Below are 23499 nucleotides of genomic sequence, written 5' to 3'. Positions count from 1 at the left end.
CTGAGTGTGTGTAAGGAATAGCAAAGAGGCCAGTGTGGCCAGAGCACACAGAGAGAGAAGGAGGACAGTGAAGATGGCGTTGGAGACAGAGAGGGACTGGATGGTGAGGGGCTTCGTCAGGCCTTGGAAGGACCTGGCTCTCACTTGGGCGAAGGAGAGCCGTACAGGGCTTTGAACAAAAGATTTACACTTTATCTTTTTATTATTTTTTTTCCATCTGCTTAGTCGTTTGTTTGTTTTTAACTGTTTAGGGTTTTTTTTAGAGGATTTATGTTTTAAAATAACAGTAGCTTATGTTACCAAGTGCTTAATACATATCAGCCATTTTTCTAAAAACACTGAACAGGTATTAACCCATTTAATTCTCCCAAAAACCTTTATTAAAGATGGCAAAACTGATACTAGGAGGTCTCTACCCGCTGATGGTAGTGGCACCACCCTACCCACCAAGTTGTAACAAATCAAAACTGTCTCCAGACATTGTCAAATGTCTCCCAGCAGACAGACCTGCCCCAGCTGAGAACCACTGCCCAAGTGCCCTCCTGGACTGAATGAAGAGACCAGGAAAGAGGAGTCCAGGACGGTTCTGGCTGGGTCAGTGAGTTGGAAAGTGGGGTCTGGGTGCAGACTGGACACTTCCCCATCACCAGAAGGTCCCCCTGGCAGGCATGCCCTCCCCCCCTCACTTCCTCTGTCAAATTCCTCCTCCTCCTGCAAGCCCCAGTCACAAATGATGCCTCTTCCTTGAAGCTCCTGGATTTCCCACTGCTGGAATGACCTGCTCCCCGCTCTGTGCTGTCCAAACCTGTGTTCTAGCAGCATCGTCCTCTGGTTTTTACTGAAGGCCCCTGTTGTGCCCTCAGTCCTCCCACTGTGGATTTCATGAGGACGAGGAGGTGTTTTTTATCCATGGTCTCCAGACAGATTACATCAAATCACCTTCAGCAGAGGCAGCTCTGGCCCTCTGAGCATCACGGGGAACTGAAACTCCCTATGGTTCAGGGATTCCCCTAGGTGCGTGGCCATCCTTGTGGGGGGTGGGGTGAGAGGTGGACTGTCGTGGCCTGGACGCATTTACTGCGCACCTTGAGGCACATAGGCCCTGCAGGTGCCAAGTGCCTGCTCCAGCCACAGTTGCCCACGCATGACTGGCAGGCCCTCCCCGGACTCCAAGCCACAAGGCTGCCCCCTCCACCCTCTGGGCAGCGGAGAAAGGGGCTGGGGTGAGAGATTCCACCCGGTGAGACACTGGTTGACCACTGTGGGACAAGGCACCCCTTGTGGTAAAAACCTTCCCCAGCAACCCCCAGTACCCTTTACATAACAATAACAGCAGCCAGTGAGGCAACCTGCCCTCTTGTACCCCAGAAGCCTCTTAGGTGGCTTCCTTTGTGCTTTACCCTCACCCCTTACAGTCTCTTCCCTACTCCACAGCCCAGGAAGACTTTTAAAATGTAAACCACATCATGTCACTCCTCAGTCTGATAAAATAAACCCCCAAAACCCAGATCAGCAAAGAACATGATCTCCCTCTTTCTTCCTGATCTTACCTCCTCCTATTACTCCTCCTCCCACTCACTCCCCTCCAGCCACAATGTCTCCTTCCTATTCCTCAAACACTCCCTGCCTGCTCCTGCCTCAGGGCATTTGCAATTGCTGTTCCCTGTGCTGTAATTCCCTTCCCCAACATCCCCAGGGCTCCTGCCCTCATTTCCTGGTGGTCCCTGCTTCCACACGACCTCCTCAGGGAGGCCCTTCCCATCCCATCACTCTGTCTGAAACAGCATCCCATTAAGCAGCTTCCTTTCTCCTCGGCTACTTGTCAGTCCCTGAGACATGATCTGTTCACTGTCTACCTTACTAGCAATCAATCATAAATGCTCCACAAAGTAGAGATTTGCATGTCTAGTTCACTGCTCTATTCCCAGTGCCTGGAACAGGATGGAGTAGATGCTTAGTAAATATTTGATCCATGCCAGACAGCACTTCATTTAGCCCCCACGAGAAGCCTGTAACTTGCCCATCTCAGGGATGTAGAAAGTGAGATTCAGAGAGTTACGTAAGAGGCCTGCGTGCGGTCACAGGAGCTTGTCTGAGCCGAAGCCGCAGCTCCAACCCAGCTGAGTCTCCCCTCTGCCTCTCTGCTCCCCACCTCCTTTCCCACTTGGAAAATAATACAAGTGGTTCTGCCTTTCCCTCGCCCTGGAATAGGCAAGATTGGCAACTGATGACTCAAAACAGGGCCCAAGGTGGATTCTTCCACAAAGGTCCTGCCCAGGATCCCACAGGGAGAGATATTCTGCTGTCTCCCCAGGCAGGCAGGCCCACATTTCCCTGGGGCCACCCCCATGCTCCTTCCCCTCTGCACACCTCTTGCCTTTCAGCCACTGCTGTCCCCCAAATACCTTCAGAATGGATCCGGGGGCTGCTTTTCTCACATCCCCCCAGACATACAGTGAGAAAGAGACAGAGACATACGGAGAGAGGGGGAGAGGGAGGGGGGAACAGAGACCCACATGCAGTTACCAAAAGAGAGAGATGGAGAAAGATGGCAGAGAAGAGAGGGGCAGAGGCTTGGCAAGTTCTGACAACATGGCTCAACTTAAACCTACAGGACTGACCAGGGCCACTGCCAGCTCAATTGGCCCTTTTAAGTAAATTAGAGGCACCTTCACAGGGTTTCAGAGCCCTCTCACCCTTGAGCCAAGCGCCCTGCTGCAGGGTGCGGCCCGCACAGCAGTGCACGGCAGCCCTCCCCTGACTGTCCACACACCCACAAGGTGAAGACAGCTTTAAATGTCACCCAGTCCTCGGGTCAGACCCACAGACGCATCTGCAGCGTTCCCTCAAACACCATTCAGGAAGGCCTGGCCTCTCTCTGTGTGGGTGGGGAGCCTGAGCCCAGCCCTCTGTCCCTGCCCACTGGCCTTCCCCCACAGCAGGCCCCTGGGCCACTCGTGCCAAGCTAGGCCCATCCACAGAAACCAGCCCAGGACCCTTTGGGGCCGGCAAAAGGCCCTCAGGCCCACCCCACCCCTGTCCTGCTCCACCACCAGCAGCAACACTCCCAGCCTCACAGACCTTCCTCTCCATAGTTCATAGGGACCCCAGAGCCAGGTGGACGAGGAGGTGCCATGACCCTTGCTTAACATAAAGGGAAAGAGAGACTCTGCTCCCCTCACTCCCCAGCAGCCCCATACTTGACGGGTCCCAGGAAGAGGTGCTCCTGTCCCCGGGAGCTGAGGTGGCCTCGGAGTGGCCACCTGGCTCAGGTGGGCAGCCAAGGAGCCTGAGCTGCCAGCAGGGCCAGCCTCCCTGACCCATTGTGGTGCCTGCCTGTGCCCAGGAGCTGTTGGCAATGGGAGGTGCAGAGCTGCCTCCTGGAGGGCTCTGGGCCCAGGCAGCCTCCTCCAGCCAGGGCATGGCTGGCACCAGGTTTGGGGGCTTCTCAGGCAGGGGGAAGGCAGAGAAGTACCCTCTCCGTGGGGTCCATGAGGAGTGCTATGTCCATGCGGGGAACACCAGGGGTCCACGTGCAACCAGGGAGCGAACAGGCTGCCCTCCGAGGCCCCCACCCTTCCCAACAGCCAGCACTCTGGGAGGAAATAATCAGGGCACAGGTGAGTCATATGGTCACAAGGCTGCTTCCCAGCTGACTCAGAGGGACAGTCCAGATGGGCCCTTCCACCAGCCTCAGCTCAGAGCCTGAATCAAGGATTCCAGGGGGTGGGGCCTGACCAGGAAGCCCAGGAGAAAATAAAGCCTCAGCCCACCTGTGAATCACTAGCCCTCATCAACCCCAGTCCGGGGTAGGTGGGGGTGGTGGGGAGTGGTGGGGGGATGAGAGGCAGGGACTCCCACCTTCACTGGGCTGGGCGGAGCTGGGGCAGGAGGCCAGGTCACTGCAGTTTCCCTACCACCACCCCAAGCACTGATATCCATCCGACAACCAGCTGTTGTTATCAATTACAATAATTATTTGGAGTGGCCCCCATGTTCTGACATTGAACTTCAGCTCTGCCACAGGCTTCGGGTTGGACATAATGGGGGCCCCACAGAGAAGGCCAGACAAGCTGTAAACAGCAGTTGTGTTGATAAGAACTAGGGCAGTGGGAGCTCTCTCGCACACTTGTGCTGGAAGCTCAGAATGGGAGGGAAGGAACCAGGATCCTACCGGGACCCAGCAGGACCTCCTGGCAATAGCACCTCCTGGTGCCCAAGCCCAGCCTGGCCCTCCCACCCACTGGATACCCACAAAGCCAGGTATAAGGGTGAGCCCTTCCATGGCCAGTAAGGGCACAGCATTGTGCACCCCTAATGCAAGCCCATCCTTGTTTCTGGGATTTGGGCTTTCTAGATGTCTGGAACTCCCTCAGGCCGGGCTCCTCAGAGGTGCTCAGCACCAAGCATGGTAGCCTGGGCCATGACCAGGAACAGCAGGATAGGGTCCTGCCCCCAGCCCCTATAGCATGGGCCCTCCTCCATCAACCCCAGGGACCCCTCACACGCCCCCTATCCCAGCCCCAGAGGCAGGTCCCCATGGTCCCAGGGCTGCTTTCCTGGTTTTGTCCCTGTGCTGGCTGGGCAGCAACTTCCTCCTGGAGAATTCCCGGATCCTCCCTGTGAGGCCACAAGCCTGGCCTGGGAACTTAGGAGGGAGGGAGGCCAGGAACACTCCTACTGAGAGGGGCAGGCAGCAGGGGCTCCCTTGGCACTCTGAGCTACATGCCCTTCCTCACTCCCACCCCCATGTCAGGTGCACCAAACCTCCTGTCCTCCAGCTCAGATGCCCTACTGTGGCCCCTCCACTGGAACCCAGGGCTCTGCAGCCAGGGCAGCCTGGTGGCCCATGGGCAAGGACTAGGACTAGACTGAGACCTCTATAAACTAAGCTTATTCCTGGATTGAGGATGAGGGACGGGGTCCACAGACAGACAGCCCAAAAGGCCAAAGTCAAATTGGGTTTTATTAGTAACATCACAGGTCTGAGTCTGGTGACGGGACAGTCTGCTGGGCAGGCCCACTCTGCAGACACATGGACAACCATTTATCTTAAGACCCCTTGGCCCCAGGGGCTTCTTGATGTGCCCTAAGAAGCGGGGGACACATCCCTATGTGGGTTGCAGGGATCCGGGCAGGGCAGACTCAGGCCAGCACCAGGTTCACTCTCTGGGGGCCAGTTTCCCATCTCATCCATCTCCTCAAGGAGCAGGTGCTGGGGGGCAGAAGTGGGTGAAGGAAGATGACTTGGCATCTTTGAGCTCTCCCCTCCCTGCTCTGCATCCTCCCAGAACCTTTCCACCTACTCCCAGAGACAAGCACCCCAAAGCCCTTTCCAGACCCTCTCCCATGTGGACCCAGATCCACTATCCCTGAGCCACCTCCCTCCCTCCCATAAAATAGAGATACCCTCTCCCTCCAACTTGGGAGGGGTTCCCTGGAAGCCCTCGAGCCAGGCACCCCAACCAAGCCCTCCCTTCCCTCACCTCTGTCCTGGACATCACACCAATGGGGCTCTGCACCCTTCCCTCCAGCCTAGGATGGTGCTTCCACTGCCTCAGCACCCCTGCCCCAGGTCCCCAGCATTCCCCAAAGGCTGGGAGGCGACTTCCTTCCCCCTCAGCCTGGTATTCCTGAGGGCAGATAAGGAGAAAGCAGGGGTGGTGATGGACATGACCCCTGAAACACCCGCAGGAGGAAGACATTCTGGAGGCAGCTGTGTCCCCGTGAGGACTGAGCTGGGCCCCCACTTGCCATTACCCAGAAGCTCCCTAGGGGCCCCCAGCACTGCTCCGGCTACCCTAGGACTGTGACTCCTGGGAGCGGGGCAGCCTGGCTCAGGGGGCGGTTCTCGAGGGGAGGGGAAGCAGGAGGGAAGGGTGAGGAGAGATCCTTTCAGCGAGTAAAGGCAAAAGCAAGGGCCCTGCCAGAGCGACAATCAGTGTGATGCGGGGTGAGGTGGCCCAGCATGTTCCCCAGAGCACAGAGGGGAGCCCTGTGACTCATGCGGGCTCAGGACAATGGGAAGGCTGCCTCTCAATGTCCCAGAGGCAAGTATTTCTGGTGTTCACGACCCCAAGGGGGAGACGTAATCCCCGACACTAGAGTGCCCTTTGCAGCTGAAGGTCACACACTCTTCAGCTTATCAGATCCTCCAATGGTCCTCTTTTACAGGTAAAGAAACCAAGTCACAGAGCAAGTCAGTGCCAGAGCAGAGACTTCGACTAAAGACTTCGCTCTTCCTTTTGTAAGCGACACAGACTATCAGGGACAAAATTCCACTGAATGAAAGGATGAGCTGATGAATGAATAGAAGGATAAAAAGGACTTTGACACATTTGTCATCAACAGATCTGTCAATGTGCACTCAGAGAAGCTGGGACAGGCCCAACATATAAGGCCAAGGTCAAAGAGGGTGGGCCTGCGGGTAGTCCTTGCCCACGCCTCTGTGTGTTCGTGGGAGTAGGCATGACTGTGAACTGGAGGAGAAAACAGAGAAAGAGCAACATTATGTGACTGACAGAGGCACAGGAAAGCCTTAAAGCCACCTACACAAATCTCCTCATTGTAGAGATGAGGAAACTGAGGCCCAGAGAGGGGAAGACACTTGCCCAAGGCCACACAGCAGAAGGATGGCAGTTAAGCCTTAAATATGGACATCTGGACTCGAGGTCAAATGACAGACTGATGGAGAAGTGTGTGTGCAGGGGGTCAGGACCTCCTCTGCACTCTGACAGCACCACCCCCAAGAAGGAATTATGCCTTTCACACCCAGCAGTGGAGGGTTGGTGGAGGGAGGGGTGATGCTGGAGCCAGGCCCAGGGGCCTGAGAAGATAGGAGGTCTCCAGCCCCACTTTCCCCAGTGCCCTCAGGCAGGGTGTGGTAGTTGGATGGGCCAGGCACACCTGGCTGTCCACAATGCCTGCCTCCTCCAGGGTGATCTCCTGCTGGTCCAGCAGCTCCTGGCCCTCATGGCCACCCATCTTCCAGAGGCAGGACTCCCGTTGTACTACCGGAAGCTTCTTTAACTCCAACTCCACAAAACCTGAGAGCCAGAGAGATGGGCATGGGACAGGCAGGAGAAGGGTGGAGCAACCTGATGAGGATTGAAGGAAGAGGAGGTGGCTCCGGCTCTCCAAACCTCACCGCAGCCTGTGCAGCCCCTGGTCACCCCCAGCCATAGCCCTTTCTTCATCCCCGGAGCCAGCCAGATGCCACCTCCCTACCACCCTGCCTTTCTCAGGAAACTCACTTTCCATGGGCTCTCTCCTGCCAGTATGAGTGTAAGTCTCTTTCCCTACCTCCTGGGGAGAGCATGCGAGGGCCAGACATCTGCCCCCACCCCCACCTGGCCCACTCCAGCCACCAACTTCAGAGCACGGATCTGAAACCACCCAAACCCCCTGGGTTCGAGTTCCAGCTCTGCCACTTACTAGCTGTGTGAGCTTGGACAAGTTTTATTTAACCTCTCTGTGCCCCACTTTCCTCAGAGTGAAGCAGAGACTGTAACAGGACCTACCTCAGAGTTATAATGCATTACTTCATGAAAAGTGCTTAAAAGAGGGTTTGGCCCATAGTAATGGCTATGAAAATGTCAACAGTGATGTTATCGTAATATGTGACTATCACTAGGCCATCTGCTCACCATGTCTGGGCAGCAAGGGAGCTGTAATGGGAGAGTGGGCCCTCTGGGGCACTGTCACAGCAGTGCATGATGCGTGATGGGAAAACTAGGGATGGAGGTGGCCAGTGAAAGAGGGAGAATTCCGGGCTGGGACTGGGTAGTGCTTGAGGAACTGGAGTCCCAGTCAACCCCCCACCCCCACCCCGGCAGCCTCCCAAACCCTGAGGGAGGAGGACACTAGCTAAACCTAGCCTGACCTCCAGACCAGCCACACACTGGTCCCCGAGCTCGAGTGGTCATCTTAGGTCTTCTGGTGCCACCTGGTGGTAAGAACTGGTATCGCACCCATGAGCCACAGGCCAAAGTGGGACTCCCTCCACCTGGGGACTGATTGGGCGGGGAGGTGGGGGCACCACACTTACCTACTGTATCTGTCGACCCAAAAGTCTTATGCAGCGGCGACTGGAGGGTGACAATGTCTGGGACACAGAGCTTGAATGAGCTGTCCTCTTCCTCCATTTCCTCTTCCTCATCTTTCTCCTCGTGGGGCAAGACTTCCTTGAGAGGAAACTGAGGGTGTGCCCCGTCAATGAGCAGGTCAGGGGGCAGGGCCCCAAGCCCGCACCCCAACCCAAAAACAGAAAGCAGGAGGGAACAACAGCTCCCAAAGGGTTAAGAAAGATGACTGCTCCCCTGAGACCCTAGGCAGGCCTCACCCCCGCAACCAGAGCCTAGCCCCACGGACCTTGGCCATGGCCGATTTCTGAAGCTGCTTGTACAAGCTGAGGAGGCAGTTCCAGGGAGTTGTCCCTACTTTCGAGGAGGCCAACCCGAGGTCTCCTGTGGAGAGGTAGGGGTCACTGACAGGCTGACAGCAATGAGAGGCGGCCCAGGCCCAAGCCCAGGTGGGCAGTGACACAGGGAGGGCCAAGCTGAAGGTGAGGTTTCCTTGTTTTCATTAGCAAACACCTGCTATGTGCCAGGCACAGTCCCAGGCATTCACAAAGAACTTCTCGTTTCATCCTTGCAACTGCCCTCTGAGATAGGTACTGTTATATTACCATTTTATAGATGAGGAACTGAGACACAGAAAGGTTGAGTGACTTGCTGCCATCACACAGCTTGGCCTAGTGGAGTAGGAATTCAAACGCAGCCTGCTTCCAGCATTCCCTCAAACTGCCCTGTGTCCTCCCAGGCCCCACAGCCCTGGGGAGTCCTAGAGGAAGATGGTCTGTTTCTGGCATCTCCCTCACGCCTGTGGCCACCACACTCACCATTAAGAAGACACTCCTCCTCCTCCTCCTCCTCCTCCTCCCTGGTAAAGGCCTCGGGGCTGACTGCCAGTGGCCCCATGGCCCTTTGCAGGCATCCTTGCTCCAAGGCTTGGGCAAAGTGGCCCCTAATCCCAAAGCATAGTCAGATGCAGGTGGCAGGTGGAGCCCAGAGATGTGGTGAAGGCCCCCAGCCCCTCCAGCCCCCTAAGGCTCTCACACAAGCCCAGCTCAGCCTCCTCCATCCTCCTGTTCCCAACGACTCCCTGCTGTGCCCTCTGGGGTCTTCATCACAGAGGTGGGTATCTGTCTCCAATAACAGGGTGAGGAGAGGGGTGGGGAGCAGAGGGAGAAGTGGGCCCCCTTCCTCACCAGGGTGGGCACCAAGTCCACATGGGAGTGGGAACCAGGTAGGAGAGAGTGAGGAGGGAAGGCAGGGAGGAGTGGGGCCCGGAAAGGAGCCCTTCCCAGTCCCTGGCCTGTCCCCCTTTCCTTTCGGTGCCTCCATCCATAACCCCTCACTTGTGGGAAGACCCCCATCTCTGCCTCCAACAGCCCCGAGCTCCCCTCCAACCATGATGTGTCCATCCATTCCCCACCCAGTCCTCTGCCCATCCAAGGAGTCTGTTCCTGGTCCATCCCCATTCTGGGTCCTCCCATCCAGGTCCACATCCTTCTCTCTTCTTACATCCAGGCCTCGCCCCAGTACCACCATCCGAGGCTCCTTCCCACAATCCACAGCCCAGCTCCTCACCTGTCTGAGGTCCCAGTATCCCCTAAGGCCTTCCCTGCTGCTTCCTCCTCCTCCTCATCTTCCCTCTCCTCCAACTCAAACAGGTTGCCCAGCACCTCCTGGCTTCCCCTGGGCAGGACGACTTCACCTCTGCACCCTGGGCCACGACCCTCAGGACCTCCATGGGGGTGGGGGTCTGGGGCCCTGCATCCCCCATCCCAAGCCTTGAGGGATCGGGCTGTGATAGGGCCACAGAGAGGGTATAGGGCAGCACGGCGGATGGCCTGGACTCCTTCCTCCCTGCTCCTCCCTGGTGGTCAGTTATCAAGGGGATGGCGTCCTGCTCTGGCAAGGGGAGTGCCCGACCCCCTAACAGGGCCTTGTCTGAGCTCTTTGGGCTGCCCTTGCTCCCCACCAGGCTATGGAAAAGGCAGAGCATGGAGGAGTGGCCCCAAATTCTGGATCGAGGGGTTGGAGCTGGGGTCTCCATCTTGAGAAGGACCTGAGTCAGAGGGAAGGGCTGTAGCAGCCACCTCAGGACCAACTGCTTAAGAATAGAAGGTTTTCAAATTAAAACCTCCAGTTGAAAACTTCCAGGAGTTCTAGAAGGCAAAGGTGGGGGTGGGGTATGGTAGGGGGGATTTGGCTGGGGGCAGAATGTGCAGGGGGCAATGAAGCAGGGGAAGGAGGCCTGGGGAGCCAGCCTGAGCGGGGCAGTTGGTGAGGCTCCAGGAGACACAGGGGTAGGGGGCAGAGGAGGTTGGGGAACCCCGAATCAGAACGGGGCAGGGGCACTCACCCCTCTCCGCTAGGCCTGTCCTTCCCTGGCTGTGGCTGCTTTTGTCCTTGAGGGCCATTCCCCGAGGCCAGAGAGTATCTGTCCTCCCTCTTGTCTCCCTCTCAGCATCCAACTTGCACGTGCCCAGTTTGTAGCACAGACCCTGTGTTTTCATCTCTGTTTACCTGACTATCACCTTCAAGATTTTTACCTCCGGACACCACCAAGGTGCTTGGTACATGGGTCTTAATTGCACGTTGAATCTCAATTTAGTATTATTATTATCCCCCACCTACAGCCCCGATTATAAAACCAGCTCAGTGACCTGGGGAGAGGTTCCTTAAACCAGCCTCCTAAGCCTCAGTCTATCCATCTGTAAAATGGGTGTAGGCTAAGTACCTACTTCCATAGGTTGTTGAGAGGATTCTGTGAGACAGTAGTTCCTAAAGAGCCTGGCACACAGTGGTGCTTAAGAAACCTCACCATCCTGGCTTTTTTTTATTAATATTGATGACGGAAGTGGGGAAAAGACCAAGGATGAGGGCTGGGAATCAGTGGTGGGGAAAGCAGTGGGGGAGGGGGAGACACTCCTCCCAGGTGGGAGCAGCTCTCTCGCCAGGGAGCCGAGACCAGACCTAGCCCAAGGCTTAGGCTGGTGCATCCGCATCCGGCGGCCACAGAGCAACTTCCTCTAGAGGGAGCTGATTGAAGCAGGGAGTTGCCGGCACCTCTATGATCACCGAAGCCTTGCGGGTCCCCAGGGCCGCGCCAGGACAAGCAGAGGCTGCATCCGGACACCAGGAATTCACTGACGCCCGTTCCGGGAAGCCAGGCCTGGGTACCTTACCCTTGGGAGCAGCCACTGGCCCCTCAGGATCTCCGGCCTCCGCCCTGCTGAGCGATCCCGGGCCAGGGCCAGGGCTAGGGTCCAGGCAGGTAAGCGGGAGGGTCCTGCCCATCCTCCCTGCTCTCTGAAACCTAGGCCCAGGGTGAGGCAGGGAACCCTTAGGGGGCCCGGTGGGGAGGGGGAGGCCTCAAGGCTTATCTGGGCAGCTCTGCCAACCCCTGCTGGGGGCCTGATCCAGTCAGGGCTCCCTCTGGCTGCCATACAGACAGCTTCCCCTCTTGCTCTGGCCCTGGGTGCCAGAGAATCGGGTGCCAAAGAACCAAGTTCTTGAGCAATCTGGGGGATGGGAGTGGAGGTCAGAGCCAAGGTCAAGGGCAGGGGGAGAACTTTTATAGCGCTTCCTGCTGCCCCAGGAGTCCTAACACTAGGTCTGCAAGTCAAGCCAGGCAGCTCCCCCTGGGAAATAGCCTGGGCCCAGCAAACCCAGCAGGTGGGGTACAGTGGACGGCCCCCTACCAGGAAGTCAGGCCACTCGGATGAGGGTAGAGGCAGACCCAGGTAGGCACAGGCCCCTGGCCCTGGGGGCTGTTTCTAGTCTCCACCTTCATCCCAGAATTAAGTCCCAGGGGTAGTGATTGAGGTGCAGTAGGTAACCCCCCAGCCCTGCGGTCCTGGGGGCACCAGGCTTCAGGGACCAGGGGAGAGAGGAGGACACCTTGTTCAGGAAGAAGTAGTTGGGATGGGGGTGTGCCAGGCAAAGGTCTATTTTAATGAGGCCAGGCACCCAGGGGTGGAGGAGGGGAGGATCTGCCTTCCCCCGTCCCTGCCCTGAAAGAGTGGAAGGGTGGAGAACACAGAGGGACCGCCCCCCCCCCACCCTTCTCTGGGGCACTTTCAAAAATGGCCCCAGGCCTGAGAGGGAAGAGAGTGGGGGAGGGCACACAGGTCCTCCCAGGGAGGAGGGAGCAGCTGTGCTTGGCCCCAGGAAGGGCTGGGCCCTCCCCAGGGATAGGAGGAGGGGGTTTCCCACCCGGGTGGTGGAGGCAGCCTTGGGGTGGGGGGAAATGAAGGGGGTGCAAACTGAAAGTGAAACAGCTTATGTCCAGGAAATACACCCTCTGTGGACGCTGTACAGAGCAGACCAGAGTTGTGGCCAGAACTGGGCAAAAGAGGAAAACAGAGGCTGGAGACAGGAGAGCAAGGAGGTACATGTGTGAGACAGGTTGGGGGGCTGGGAAGAAGGTTTCCTCAACTACCTGCCACGCAGGAATGGGAAGAGCACAGGTGGGACTCAAACAGGGAAAGTTGCCCTGGAAGGGACACCCTCTGAGGTTCACAAACTGGAAAATAAGTCTGAAATGAGTGTTAAGTGGAGGATGGACTCATGGAAATTCAGATAATCAACCTGATGCCTTGACTAGCTATGTGGCCTTGGGCACTAACTTCTTTGTGCCTCACCTTTCCCACCTATAAAATGGGCATGCCAGCGCTTACCCTGCCAGGTTACTGTGCTCTTTCCATGTCCAGCCCCCCCGGGGAGTACACATACATACGTGGTAGAAGCATACCACAGGCACTCAGGAAATGTTTGCAGCTAACAGGCCTGAGCTGGAAAACAGGTGTGTTCTGACTAGCCAAGGGGAAGTGAGACCTTCAAGGACAGCCTTCATGGGTCATTGGCTGGAAGGTGGCAAGTCTGCGGTAAGCATGTGCTGGGTAAGGTGCAGGAGGCCCTGGGAGCAGCAGAAGGAACCCCAGCCTCTGAAACTAGCCTCCCTGGCCCAGGAGTGGGGTGAAATGCAACTAGAGATCCCCTAGGGCACTGTAGCAGCACCCCTCCTCCCGGCTGATCCCTGGGTGGGAATTTTGGCTGCCTGGCTTTTCTCACCCCCAGTGCCCCTTGAAGAGCTGCCAGTGTAATTCTCAGTAAGTTCTTAGGGCGGTGGGGTCTTTGGGGAATGGGGGCCCCCTTCCCTCCATGTGGCTGAAGAAACCTCTGTTCCCCATCTTTGCTTTTTCTCACCCATCCCCACAGGCTAACACTGCCCTCCACCAGGACCTGAGGAATGGCATCCGGACAAGGTCCAGGTCCTCCCAGGCAGGGGTGTGGAGAACCTGATCCCTCCTCCACTTCGGGTGAGGGTCTTTGTCCCCTCGCCCATCCCATGACCACCAGAGTTGTCTGTGAGGATTGAGAGAGCAGATGTGGATAGGCCAGGCGGGAATGAAAGGCAGGCTTGCCTGCCTCAGTTTACTCACCTTGTATAAAGGAGAAAAGCATCTCCCTACCCAATGCAGGCAGCCCGTCAGGCTCAGAAGCTGGACTGCAGTCAAGATTAAGCCCTGAGAATGGGGGGAGTCTTGGTGGGAGGAGGGGTGGGAGGTTTTGAGGCTGGGAGGGGTCAGGGAGGGAGCATGAGATGGGCACAGTGCCCTCCCAGGGCAGCTGGGCAGGGTGGGGTGAGGAGGAGGAAAGAAGGGCGTGGCGTGGCTGTCCTATCCCTGCAGTGGGAGAAATAAGGAAGTCAACGGGCTTATCACCAAGTCAGGTCTGCTAAACAGGGAACGGGGTTGTTACAACTTTGGGGAGGAAGTAAGATGGCTGCTCTGTTCCCTGTTCCAAGGGGACCATCAGGGAAGCCTGCAGCTCACAGCCCACCCCAAGTTCTTCCCTGGACTTTGGGTTCAGTCCCAGGTTTGTCACTATCTCTCGATGTGGTTTTTCTGGGCCTCAGGCTACAATTTCAAATTTGGTTTCCCACATTCCCTAAGCCATAAGGGCTGGGTGCCTTGTACACACTAAAATGAAGTCAGGGACCCAAGTGCCAGGGATTCCGTCCTGTCTATACTGCTCCCTCCAGCTGTATGGCCTTGTGCAAGTTACATAAACACTGTGCCTCAGTTTCCCCATCTGTAAACTAGGGATCAGCTACTTCACAAGACTGTTGTGAGGATGAAATGAAAAGTGCCAGAAGACTACTCTGCACAGAGTAAGCACTAGGTGTTAACTAAGGACCAGAAGAGAGACACTTTTGTCCACAGGCAGAGTGAATCATCCCCAGAGCACTTCCTCCCTGACTCCCAGCTTTGATCCTCAGAGGAGCAGGTAGCCCGGGACACGGAGGAGGTTTTCCGCAGCTACGTTTTTTACCGCCATCAGCAGGAGCAGGAGGCTGAGGGGGCAGCTGCGCCCACCAACCCAGAGATGGACACCTTGCCCCTGGAACCTACCAGGTGAGCAGCAGGTCCCTGGGCCCACAGGGAAGTGGAGGCTTATTTGGGGTCCCCATGCAGGTCTTGGGAGCTGGAAGGCCTGGAGGGGTCTTGCACTTCTCCCACTGCTGCTCCTTGTTCAACTGGGGCTCCCACACCCATCCGGGACCTTGCACCCTTTTTAGCATATGCCTGCCCCTTGTCCTTGGGCCCAGCCTTTATGTTTGAGAACACTCTCAGGACCTCTAAGGAGGGGTGCACAAGGCCAAGGGCATCTCAGGCAGAAGCCCTTTGCCATGAGCCCGGGCCCCAGTGCTAACTAACCTGCTTGCCAGCTCACCTGCTGCCTCCTGTCCCTCCAGCACCATGGGGCAGGTGGGTCGCCAGCTCGCCATCATCGGGGACGACATCAACCGGCGCTACGACTCAGAGTTCCAGGCCATGTTGCAGCACCTGCAGCCAACAGCAGAGAATGCCTACGAGTATTTCACCAAGATTGCCTCGAGGTAACTTCGGCCACTGCCTCTCCATTGCGCTGTCACCACCGTGCTGTGCCCTGCCCATGGGATGGGATGACGCTTCTCTGTCACTGTCAGGAGACGTGTTTGTCATCCCTGTGTCTGCTGTTAATTCACGTGTGGCCTTGGGCCCCTGTCTCTTCCTCTCTCTAGGCTCAGGCTCTTCATCTCTGGTGTATAAGGTTACATCCCTTGTAAGCTCTGGCATTTGACCCATTAGATCAGGACTATGGAGGGGCTCAGGTGGGGATGGCCCCAGAGCCCCCCAGCCCAGTTGGGACACAGCTGTCCTTTGGATTTGGAACATTTCACACCAAAGATGGTAAGGTTGCTGGACCTGGCTTCAGCCTACCAGGTTCTGGAAATGGCTTCCAGATGGTATAATCTGGTGTCAGAGAGGCAATCTGCAGTTAAAGAGACCAACTGCCTGGGTCAAATCTCAGCTTTGCCTGCCACTTACTGGCTTTGTGAAACTTTCTAACCTTCAGTTTCCTGGTCCGTAAAATAGGGGAAATATGTTTTGAACAGTGTCCACACTTAAAGGTGTTAGCCATTGTCATCACCTGGGTAAGGAGGTCAGCCTTGGGGTAGATTCGAGGCTGAGGGTGAAGGCATGAGTAGGCAATAGATTTAGAATTGGTGCTCAGGGCTGAAACATCCTGCCTGTGTCCTTAGAGGCCACCACCCACTCTGCTGTGATTCCAGGACCTGTCCTAACCTCTTCTGTCCTTTTCTCTCTGCTGTCCCTCGGGCTGCCAGGCCAGCAGCAGCACCCACAGGTAATCTCCCTGCTGCCTCTGTCCACCGCTCTGTCCTCCACGCTCTCTGCGCCCCTTTGTGCCCCCAGCACTTGGGCCACACCCCCAGCAGCAGCAGCCCACTTCTATGCCCTCTTAGCTTTCTCCTTTCACAGAAACTCAGGCTCTTCCCAAATTGAGGCCAAGCTGGGGCAGCCTCTGCTGCCTCGATTCACAGCTAAGCCATTTTGCTTTCCAGCTGGTGGGGGGCAGGGAACGTCCAAAGAGATGGGAGAGGAAAAGCAGGCTGAAGGGCCCTCTGGGGTACTCCACTGACTGTGTTGACGCTCTGTCCCCAGCCTGTTTGAGAGCGGCATCAACTGGGGCCGAGTGGTGGCTCTCCTGGGCTTCGGCTACCGCCTGGCCCTACATGTCTACCAGCGCGGCCTGACTGGCTTCCTGGGCCAGGTGACCCGGTTCGTGGCCGACTTCATGTTGCATCACTGCATTGCCCGGTGGATCGCGCAGAGGGGTGGCTGGGTGAGTGCCCAAGCATTGATGACCGCCTCCCTGCTGCTGGGACCACCCCTCTCACAGCCCCACCCTGGTCCCAGGGCACTGTACACCTGCCAGCCCCTTTGTGACCACTCTGTCTCTCTTGGCAGGTGGCGGCCCTGGACTTGGGAAATGGCCCCATCCGCAACGTGCTGATAGTTCTGGCCGTGGTTTTGTTGGGCCAGTTTGTGGTACGAAGGTTCTTCAAGTCATGACTCCCAGAGGGGCCCTTGGGGATCCTGAGACCCCTGCATGGACTTCGGCCCAGCCTTCTCCCCTCACCTCTTCCCCTGCCGGGGTCCCCCCCATTAAGAGTACAGAAGCTTTAGCAAGTGGACACTTCAACTTTGGAGGGCCCCTGCCCAGAGATCTGTCAGGCTGCAGGGTGCCCCAACATTGCATGGTGCTAATAGGCCCCCTCTCAGAGAGGGGCTGTGGCCTCCTCCCTTAGCTCTCTGGGACCCCCTGTGCCCTGTCTGCTGGGCATTAGGGAGATTGATAACTTGGGGATACAAGAGGCTGGGAGCCACTTCTCCCCAAGGAATTGTCAACAGTTTTAGCTTTTTATAATACCCTTGGGAGGACACACCCACCCCAGCCCCATTCCTACCACTCTGCCCAAGGCCAGGATGTCTGGGGTGTGGGGGTTAGTAGCCCTACCCCTCCCCAGGATTCAGCTATTCTGGAAGGTCAGAGCTTGAGAACTGGGCCTGGAACCCAGTCCTGGCCCTTCCTAAGCATCATGTCCCCCAGGGCAGGACTGGTGGGGACAAGGTCCTGCCCAGCTTCCTCTCCCTCACATTCCTCCTCCACCATTGCCTTTCAGTTGGACTCTCAGGGATTCTAGGGTGTGGGTGGAGTCAGGGTGCAGACCAGAGCTGCCTGAAATTATTCATCAGCACCTGCCAAGCCTGCCTTCTGAGATCCTCCTCTCCCCTCTTCCCCTCACCTATTACCACTTGCTCCTGCTCCATTCACTACCAGTGAAGCTCGCCCCACCCCTATCACTCCAGATAAGGAAGGTGGGGGTCTTGGGTGAGTGGGGTGCTGACATTATGGTTTAGGACTGTGGTTTGTTATTGTCAGGGAAAAGGGGTAGGGAGCTCATCCTGAGGTTTCTGAGTGAGAAAAGGGCTATTAACAGCACTATGAACCCCAGGATTGGGACCCTTCCTCATGGCCTGGGCACAGTGTAATCTGGGGGTATGGATGGAGAACTGTGAATACTTGAACTCTACCCCTCTAGTGGAGTCTCTACACTCCACACCTACCTAAGCCCCTCCTGTGAGTGGGGTAGCAGTGCCTCATCTATCTTGCACAGCCTAGGGAGTTGGAGGTCAGGGGAGAGTTCTTAATTAAGCGAAGAGCTGGGAGGGGATGCAGGCAGAGCCGGCTGACCACCTCCCACCCTTTGAGTGTGTCTGAAAATAAACTGCAATCCCCCCATTCCCACTTAGTAATTTTTGTCTCCTCTGCTACCCTTCACTCCATCAGGCTGGAATGGGGGAAGCTGGGCATGCCTGGCTTTCACCTGGTTTATTACTGAATAAGGTCTCATCTTGGGCCTCCAGAATCCTGTAGTGGGCTAAGTGTGTTTCTCCAGCCCACTAGAAGGCCCTAGCCCCTTTCCCAGGCACGACCCTCATCTCTTTGGGTTCCAGGCAAGTTTCCAGGAAGTCAGGGGTCCCTAAACTGCTAGGCTCTGGCTGCAGAGCTGATAGAGCAGCTGCACTTGCCTGGGAACCCCCAAAGGCCTGGCCTGAATGCCTCTCCCTTCCAGGGCCCCTAAAAGCCCTTCTGCCCCATGCTTGGCTCTACCTGGGACACAGTGTCCTGGCTCCCTCTTCCCGATGTCCCCCACAGCTAGCACACACACAGGGTTTTTCATTCTAGGAGTTTTGTGCTGCATGGGAGTCCCTGTGGGGACGCAGCCAGGGGTGATAAAAATAACAGGCACGGGGGCGTTTAAATGTTCCAAAATCTACAGTCTTTCCTGTCCTGGGCACCCTGGTCTGCTGTTTTCTGACACCCTTCCAAAGTGGTCACATTCAAGTCCTAAAAGGCTCTTTCTCACTCCCCTGAGGGCATCTTGCCAATTCCCCGGCCCCTGACTTGGTCTTCGAAGAGACCGCAGTCGTGGGCGGGAGTGGGGGATGGGCGCTGTAGCCGCGGTGGCTAGAAGGGTGGTAGCTACAGGCCTCCTGAAGGAAAAGCACGTAGATAACACTTAGGAACACACCATGTGCCGGCCTTTATGCTGAGAACTTACCATACATACCCAATCAGTAGATGTTTTACCTGGTGACCTGGGGGAGGGGAGGGGACGCCTCAAATTCCCACTTCACAGATAAGGAAACTGAGGTACCTGCCCAGAGTCACCAGGTAGGAAGGGTGGGGAGCTGGCAATTGCCACCAGGATACTGGCTCGCGGTTTTACGTGGAGGACGGAAGGGTGGGGGCTGGGGCCGTTGGTTTTGAGCGCAGGGCCCCCAAGGGGTGAAGCGTGCCCCGGCGGGAAGGAACTGCGCGACCCCTCTGAAGTCCGCGGAAAGTGAGCGGGTTGCCCGAGTCCAAGATGGCCGTTGCTGCGTCGAGTGCGCAAGCGTGCTCTCTCGTGGGCGGGGCCTCCGGGGCGCACCTCCCACTCCCTCCCCGCGAGAGGCTGGCCGAGAAGCGGACGGGCGGTGGCAGCAGCCGTGGCTTCTGCCCTTGTGAGAAAGGCGTTGGACCGCTAACCCGAAAGGCATGGGGAACCCCCAAAAGGTTTTGGCCTGTGTCTAGCACGGCCCCTTTCACTCCACTTCTATTCTGCCAAGATGAAGTTTCCAAAACAGAAATCTATGTACATTCGGCAATTGTGAGAAGTTAGGAGGGACGGAGTAAAGCAGAGGCTGTGGGGGTGCAGGGAGCAGATGGATTCTGCAGGTATTAAGGAAGTTAAATCAAAGTCTTCTCAAGATTTGTGGTTCTTCTGATATTGTAGCTGCGTCTCCTCCAAAGAGGTCTAGAGTCCTCAGTCTGTGATGCCACTGAGCTGGAGCAGTGCAGCCATGGGAAGGAGCGTGTTCAGGTGTCACGCTCAGTAGTGCAGGGTCAGTACAAATATCTGCCCTGCCTTGTACCTAGCCCCTCCCCACCCCTACCCCGGAGTTTACCTTCATGTGTTTGCTGTTTTACCTCCTCAAAAGAAAGTTTATTTTAGATCACTGTCCATTCAAATGAGAAAATCCTTCCTTTGCCCAAACCATTCAGTAAGTTGTTTGAATAAGTTTTTATGATCTAACCATCTGAATAGCATTAAAATAAAATTATTTCATTAGTCAATTAAGATAAATAAAGCCACTCTCTCCTCCTCCTACACACTGCAGATGTAAATGCCCAAACCAAAGAAAAATCCAGATTTAATTCTGTCTAAACAGAACAGATATATGTGTGTGAGAAAGAGACAGAGAGAGAGAGAAAGAGAATGGAGTTACCAAAGATTGCTGGAGGTATCTAAATGTCAAGCACCAGGAAATCAGCAAAACCCAGTTTATGGAAAGTGGTCATCCGTTGCTGGACATTTTAAAAAGGTGAACACCAAATTACTGGGATATAAAAGATGTGGGGAGAGAAGGGATTCAGCCCACCAGACAGTAAGAAAAGCAGTGATCTGGCCTACTAAGCATGTTCCTGGAAGCAGATCGATGGAAAATTGATCCAGTAGAGGAGCAGCCTCACATGACGAAGATCAGGTGATGGACTAATGTGGGCAGAAACTGGACTTTTCTGAGAAAAGTCAATAGCTAGAGAAACGAAAGCCACAGAACCTCCCTCCACCTGAAGTATGGGATTTGGCAATGGATCCAGGCAGGCACTAAATGGATGCCTGTGAGGATGTGAGTGTGCTTGTGTACGTGGGGGTGGGGATAACATTTGAGTGGGCATCCGTTGTTGAAATCAACATGGAAATGAATATACCTCTCAGCTCCATTTATCTCAACTATTACTTTGCAATCTTGGAATCATTCCTGGTGCCCAACGCCTCAAATTTTTCCAACTTTGGCTAAGAACACAGTTCTTCAAAGTTGTCTGCTGCATTGCATCCCGCAGTGAACCTACTTTGCAAAGTGCATGGCACACATTTTTGTGATGATTCGTTGCAGAAAAGCTGGGCTCACCAGTCTTCTCGTGTTTTGACCCGACCCTTCTCTAATCTAATCTCTGACCCTACTGAGAGCAACTTCTCCAGTTCATTTCCAGCAGATGGTTAGGCTTTTTCAGGAATGAGAACATTTTCTTGTGTAATTCTCAGGAGGACCACACCAGGGTGAATTTGTCCAGCATTTCTGAATTGTGGATGTTATGAATCAGAGTGCAAGGGAGGCATTGGGCTGGGTTTAGGGATGTGGGTTTCCATGTCTGCTGAAAAAGAATGAGATTTCCAGGAACCTGAATAACACTGCTGTATGTGAGAAGGGCTGAGTGCAGGCTGAAAGCCAAATGCTATCCTGGTAGAGGAATGGGGGGAATCTCCCCGGTTGTGTTGTGTAGTATAAGGGACAAGATTGTTTTCACATGACCTTGGGTGGCCTGAACAATGGGCTGGCTAGGAATAGCGCCCCCTTCCTTTTCCTGGTGAGGGGGACACACCCAAGCTCAGCTTACCATGGGACTGGGGACTATTCCCAGTATTCTGTGCCCTAATCCTTGGCCAGCTGGGGATACAGTAATCTCCACTGGCCTGAGAAGTCCAGTTACTGGCAGCCTCAGACAATTCCTATAATGGGCTGGCACCCCAAATCCAGACTGCATAGTGCCAAGCAGCCAGGTATTCCTTCATTGAGAAGGCTGCTTTCTCACGCCAGCTCCATACAAAGGTAGGGTGAGGGATCCAGCTGGAATGCACACTGTAAAGCAGGCCCGGCTACCACTGGCCTGGCTTGTCTCCGCGGGATGAGACGAAGGTGGTTGGGGGCCCACAGCTGCTTCTTATTGACCTCATTCTCTTCTCTTTTCCAATAAAGCTGAGTGTCCTACAATTTAAGTCAATTCTGACGCTTATCTAGGAGTCAGCACCTCATCCCACAAGTTAAGGGCTTAGTCCCTGAAGACTACCCTGGCTCCCTCACCCCTGACCTCAGATGCCAATTGCTGGATAACTCGGCTTTCCTCTATGTGTCATTCACATCCCTCCAGCAGGTGAAGCTGGGCATGTTTTGGGCATGTTCTCATGGTGATCACAGAGAAGCAAGAGAAGTAGCAGAAACATATACTTTTTCTAACCTCTGCTTATATCAAGTCAGCTAACATTATTGTAATGGCCAGAGCCAGTCACATGGTTAAACTCAGACTCTTCAAGAGGGTGAGGAAATAGACTCTGCTCCTGTTATGAAAGAAATTGCAAGTTCACAGGACAAAGGGTGTACACATAGGGAAAGGTGAAGAATTGGAGCTATCAAAGCAATCAATCTATCAATCTGTCCTCTAACCACAATTATTTCTGTTCTCCCTCCATGCAAAACATGCTCACCCCCATTTCAGGACCCCCAAAAGATTCATCCAATCCTGACATTAGGCTCAAAGTCCAGGATCTTGTAACCTACATTAGGTCTGACTGTGGCTTTTGAATGAAATACCTATGATTTAAAAAAGGTAAGTTATTTACCCAACACACCCCAAAATACAATGGTGAGCCAGGGACAGAATAACCACAACAGACACTCCCCTGAGAAGGAATTATGAAGAATAGTAGACCTATGGCAGTCACTGTCCAGAACACTTCTGAAATCAGCTGGGCAAGTCCAGCCAGGTTCCCCTACTCTGCGGATGGGGAATACTCCCTGATTAGACCTGGTTCTGCTCCCACAGAGTGGCTCCTCAATCAGCTCCTCAACCCACTATTCTCCATGGCTTTTGGCTCACCCTAGTCTGAGGCATCTTTCCTTTCTCATCACGTTCTTTGGCTTCATCTGAAGAAACAACCCGTTAAAGGTAGCTGAAAATTTTTCTCAGCTTGCTTTCTCCTGATGGAAAGTAGGCAGCCCAGAGGCCTCTGTACTGTCCACAAAAGAATCAGTAAGTCAATATAAGCAAGAAATGGAAAATTTTATTTGAGCCAAATTTGAGGATCATAACCCAGGAAGAGCATCTTAGAAAGCTCTGAGAACTGTTCCACCCATTAGAAATCAAGACATGATTATCTAAGTTTTTTGAGATAGGAGGCTGTATGTCAAATGATGTATTACTGACAGTTTACATAATCCAGATCTAAATATCATCCTGGTGGTCATGTGACCCCTTACAAGATCAAGAAGGAATATTATCTTCTAAGTGTTGTGGGCCACAACAGAGTGACCTGGTTGGTGACATGGTAATGCATGGGTTGGTAAAAGAATTTACCAGATAAAGTATGAGAATAGAAAAGGTGTTTATTAGGGGTATGCTGCTATAGACAAGAGCGGGCCACACAGATGAGAGGTGCCTGTGTGAGCCCTGAGGCGAAGAACAGGGGAAAAGTTAAGCAGTTCTGCTGCTATAGGCAACAGCGGGCCACACAGGCAAGAGGTGCTGTGTGAGCACTGAGGGCCAGTTGTTGGGGTGTTTCATAAGGTGGGGTCACAAGGTGCACAAGTCTCTGATTGATTGTAGGTGAGGTAAGAGGTGTAGGGTCTGTGAAGGGCGGTGGGCTCTGTGACTCTGATAAGGAAGGCATTACCTGGGGCTATCAGTTTGCTAGGGAAAACACGCCCAGCAAAGAATGTCAGACATCTGAGCCCAGAAATCAAGGTCGTGGGACTCTGAAGAACGTCAGTTGGCCCCACACTAAGTAGTCTCGGTAGGTATTCCTGCCGATGGGAGAGGTTTGGTTGATGCATAATGCAGATACACAATGCACAGTAGAGGAAAGAGAGGAAGCCAGAGGGCAGAGAAGAATTTCTCATGTTTAAATTTTTCTTGTCTTGCCACAAAATGTGAATTTTCCTTCACAGTACAAGTTGAATAGTCTCAGCCCTTTGCAGTGAGTCTAGACTAGCAGTGATTTGGGGGTACCATATTGATACAGGAAAATGGGGCGTAAGAGGATGGCCTTGTCCTAGGTCTTGGGCGAGTCTCTGGGATGTGCCCCAAGTAAGGGTCCTTGGCTTCACACAGGAAAAAATTCAAGAGTGAGCCATAGTTGAGTAAAACTAAATTTATTCAGAGAGATGCACATTCCATAGATAGAATGCAGGCTGTCTCA

General features: G+C 54.7%; 2 protein-coding genes across 12 annotated transcripts; one reads left to right on the top strand and one right to left on the bottom strand.

Annotated features, from left to right (window-relative positions):
* Positions 1–4958: 4958 nt before the first annotated feature.
* On the bottom strand, positions 4959–10119 carry LOC102524330 (gametogenetin-binding protein 1-like). Its single transcript, XM_014555697.2, is given in 7 exon segments — positions 4959–5215; positions 6907–7046; positions 8048–8195; positions 8371–8465; positions 8900–9024; positions 9651–9771; positions 9774–10119. Coding segments are annotated over 7 exon segments (1101 nt in total). The 3' UTR covers positions 4959–5089.
* Positions 10120–11091: 972 nt separating this feature from the next.
* BAK1 (BCL2 antagonist/killer 1) lies at positions 11092–17725 on the top strand. 11 transcript variants are annotated; one of them, XM_032462846.1, is made up of 8 exons: positions 11097–11343; positions 12361–12459; positions 12849–13180; positions 13290–13390; positions 14353–14488; positions 14830–14973; positions 16082–16262; positions 16388–17725. In XM_032462846.1, the coding sequence occupies exons 4-8, from the start codon at positions 13321–13323 to the stop codon at positions 16490–16492; spliced, it is 636 nt and encodes a 211-aa protein (XP_032318737.1). In that variant the 5' UTR covers positions 11097–11343; positions 12361–12459; positions 12849–13180; positions 13290–13320; the 3' UTR covers positions 16493–17725. The 11 variants fall into 11 exon arrangements, 10 of the variants coding, with proteins under 10 accessions (XP_032318737.1, XP_032318736.1, XP_032318734.1 ...); XM_032462845.1 differs by having other exon boundaries at positions 12350–12459; positions 12849–12955; XM_032462843.1 differs by having other exon boundaries at positions 12350–12459.
* Positions 17726–23499: the final 5774 nt, after the last annotated feature.

Source organism: Camelus ferus, chromosome 20 (assembly GCF_009834535.1).
Source record: "Camelus ferus isolate YT-003-E chromosome 20, BCGSAC_Cfer_1.0, whole genome shotgun sequence".
Classification (NCBI taxonomy): Eukaryota; Metazoa; Chordata; class Mammalia; order Artiodactyla; family Camelidae; genus Camelus; species Camelus ferus.
This window is presented reverse-complemented; position numbering and strand designations above follow the sequence as displayed.

What these genes read in the sequence shown, in the direction of transcription:
- BAK1 (XM_032462844.1), top strand. Translation starts at nt 13,321, where the DNA reads ATGGCATCCGGACAAGGTCCAGGTCCTCCCAGGCAGGGGTGTGGAGAA. An exon ending in TTCACCAAGATTGCCTCGAG is followed by an intron (nt 14,974 to 16,081) that starts GTAACTTCGGCC and finishes CTCTGTCCCCAG; the next exon opens with CCTGTTTGAGAGCGGCATCA. An exon ending in TCGCGCAGAGGGGTGGCTGG is followed by an intron (nt 16,263 to 16,387) that starts GTGAGTGCCCAA and finishes CTCTCTTGGCAG; the next exon opens with GTGGCGGCCCTGGACTTGGG.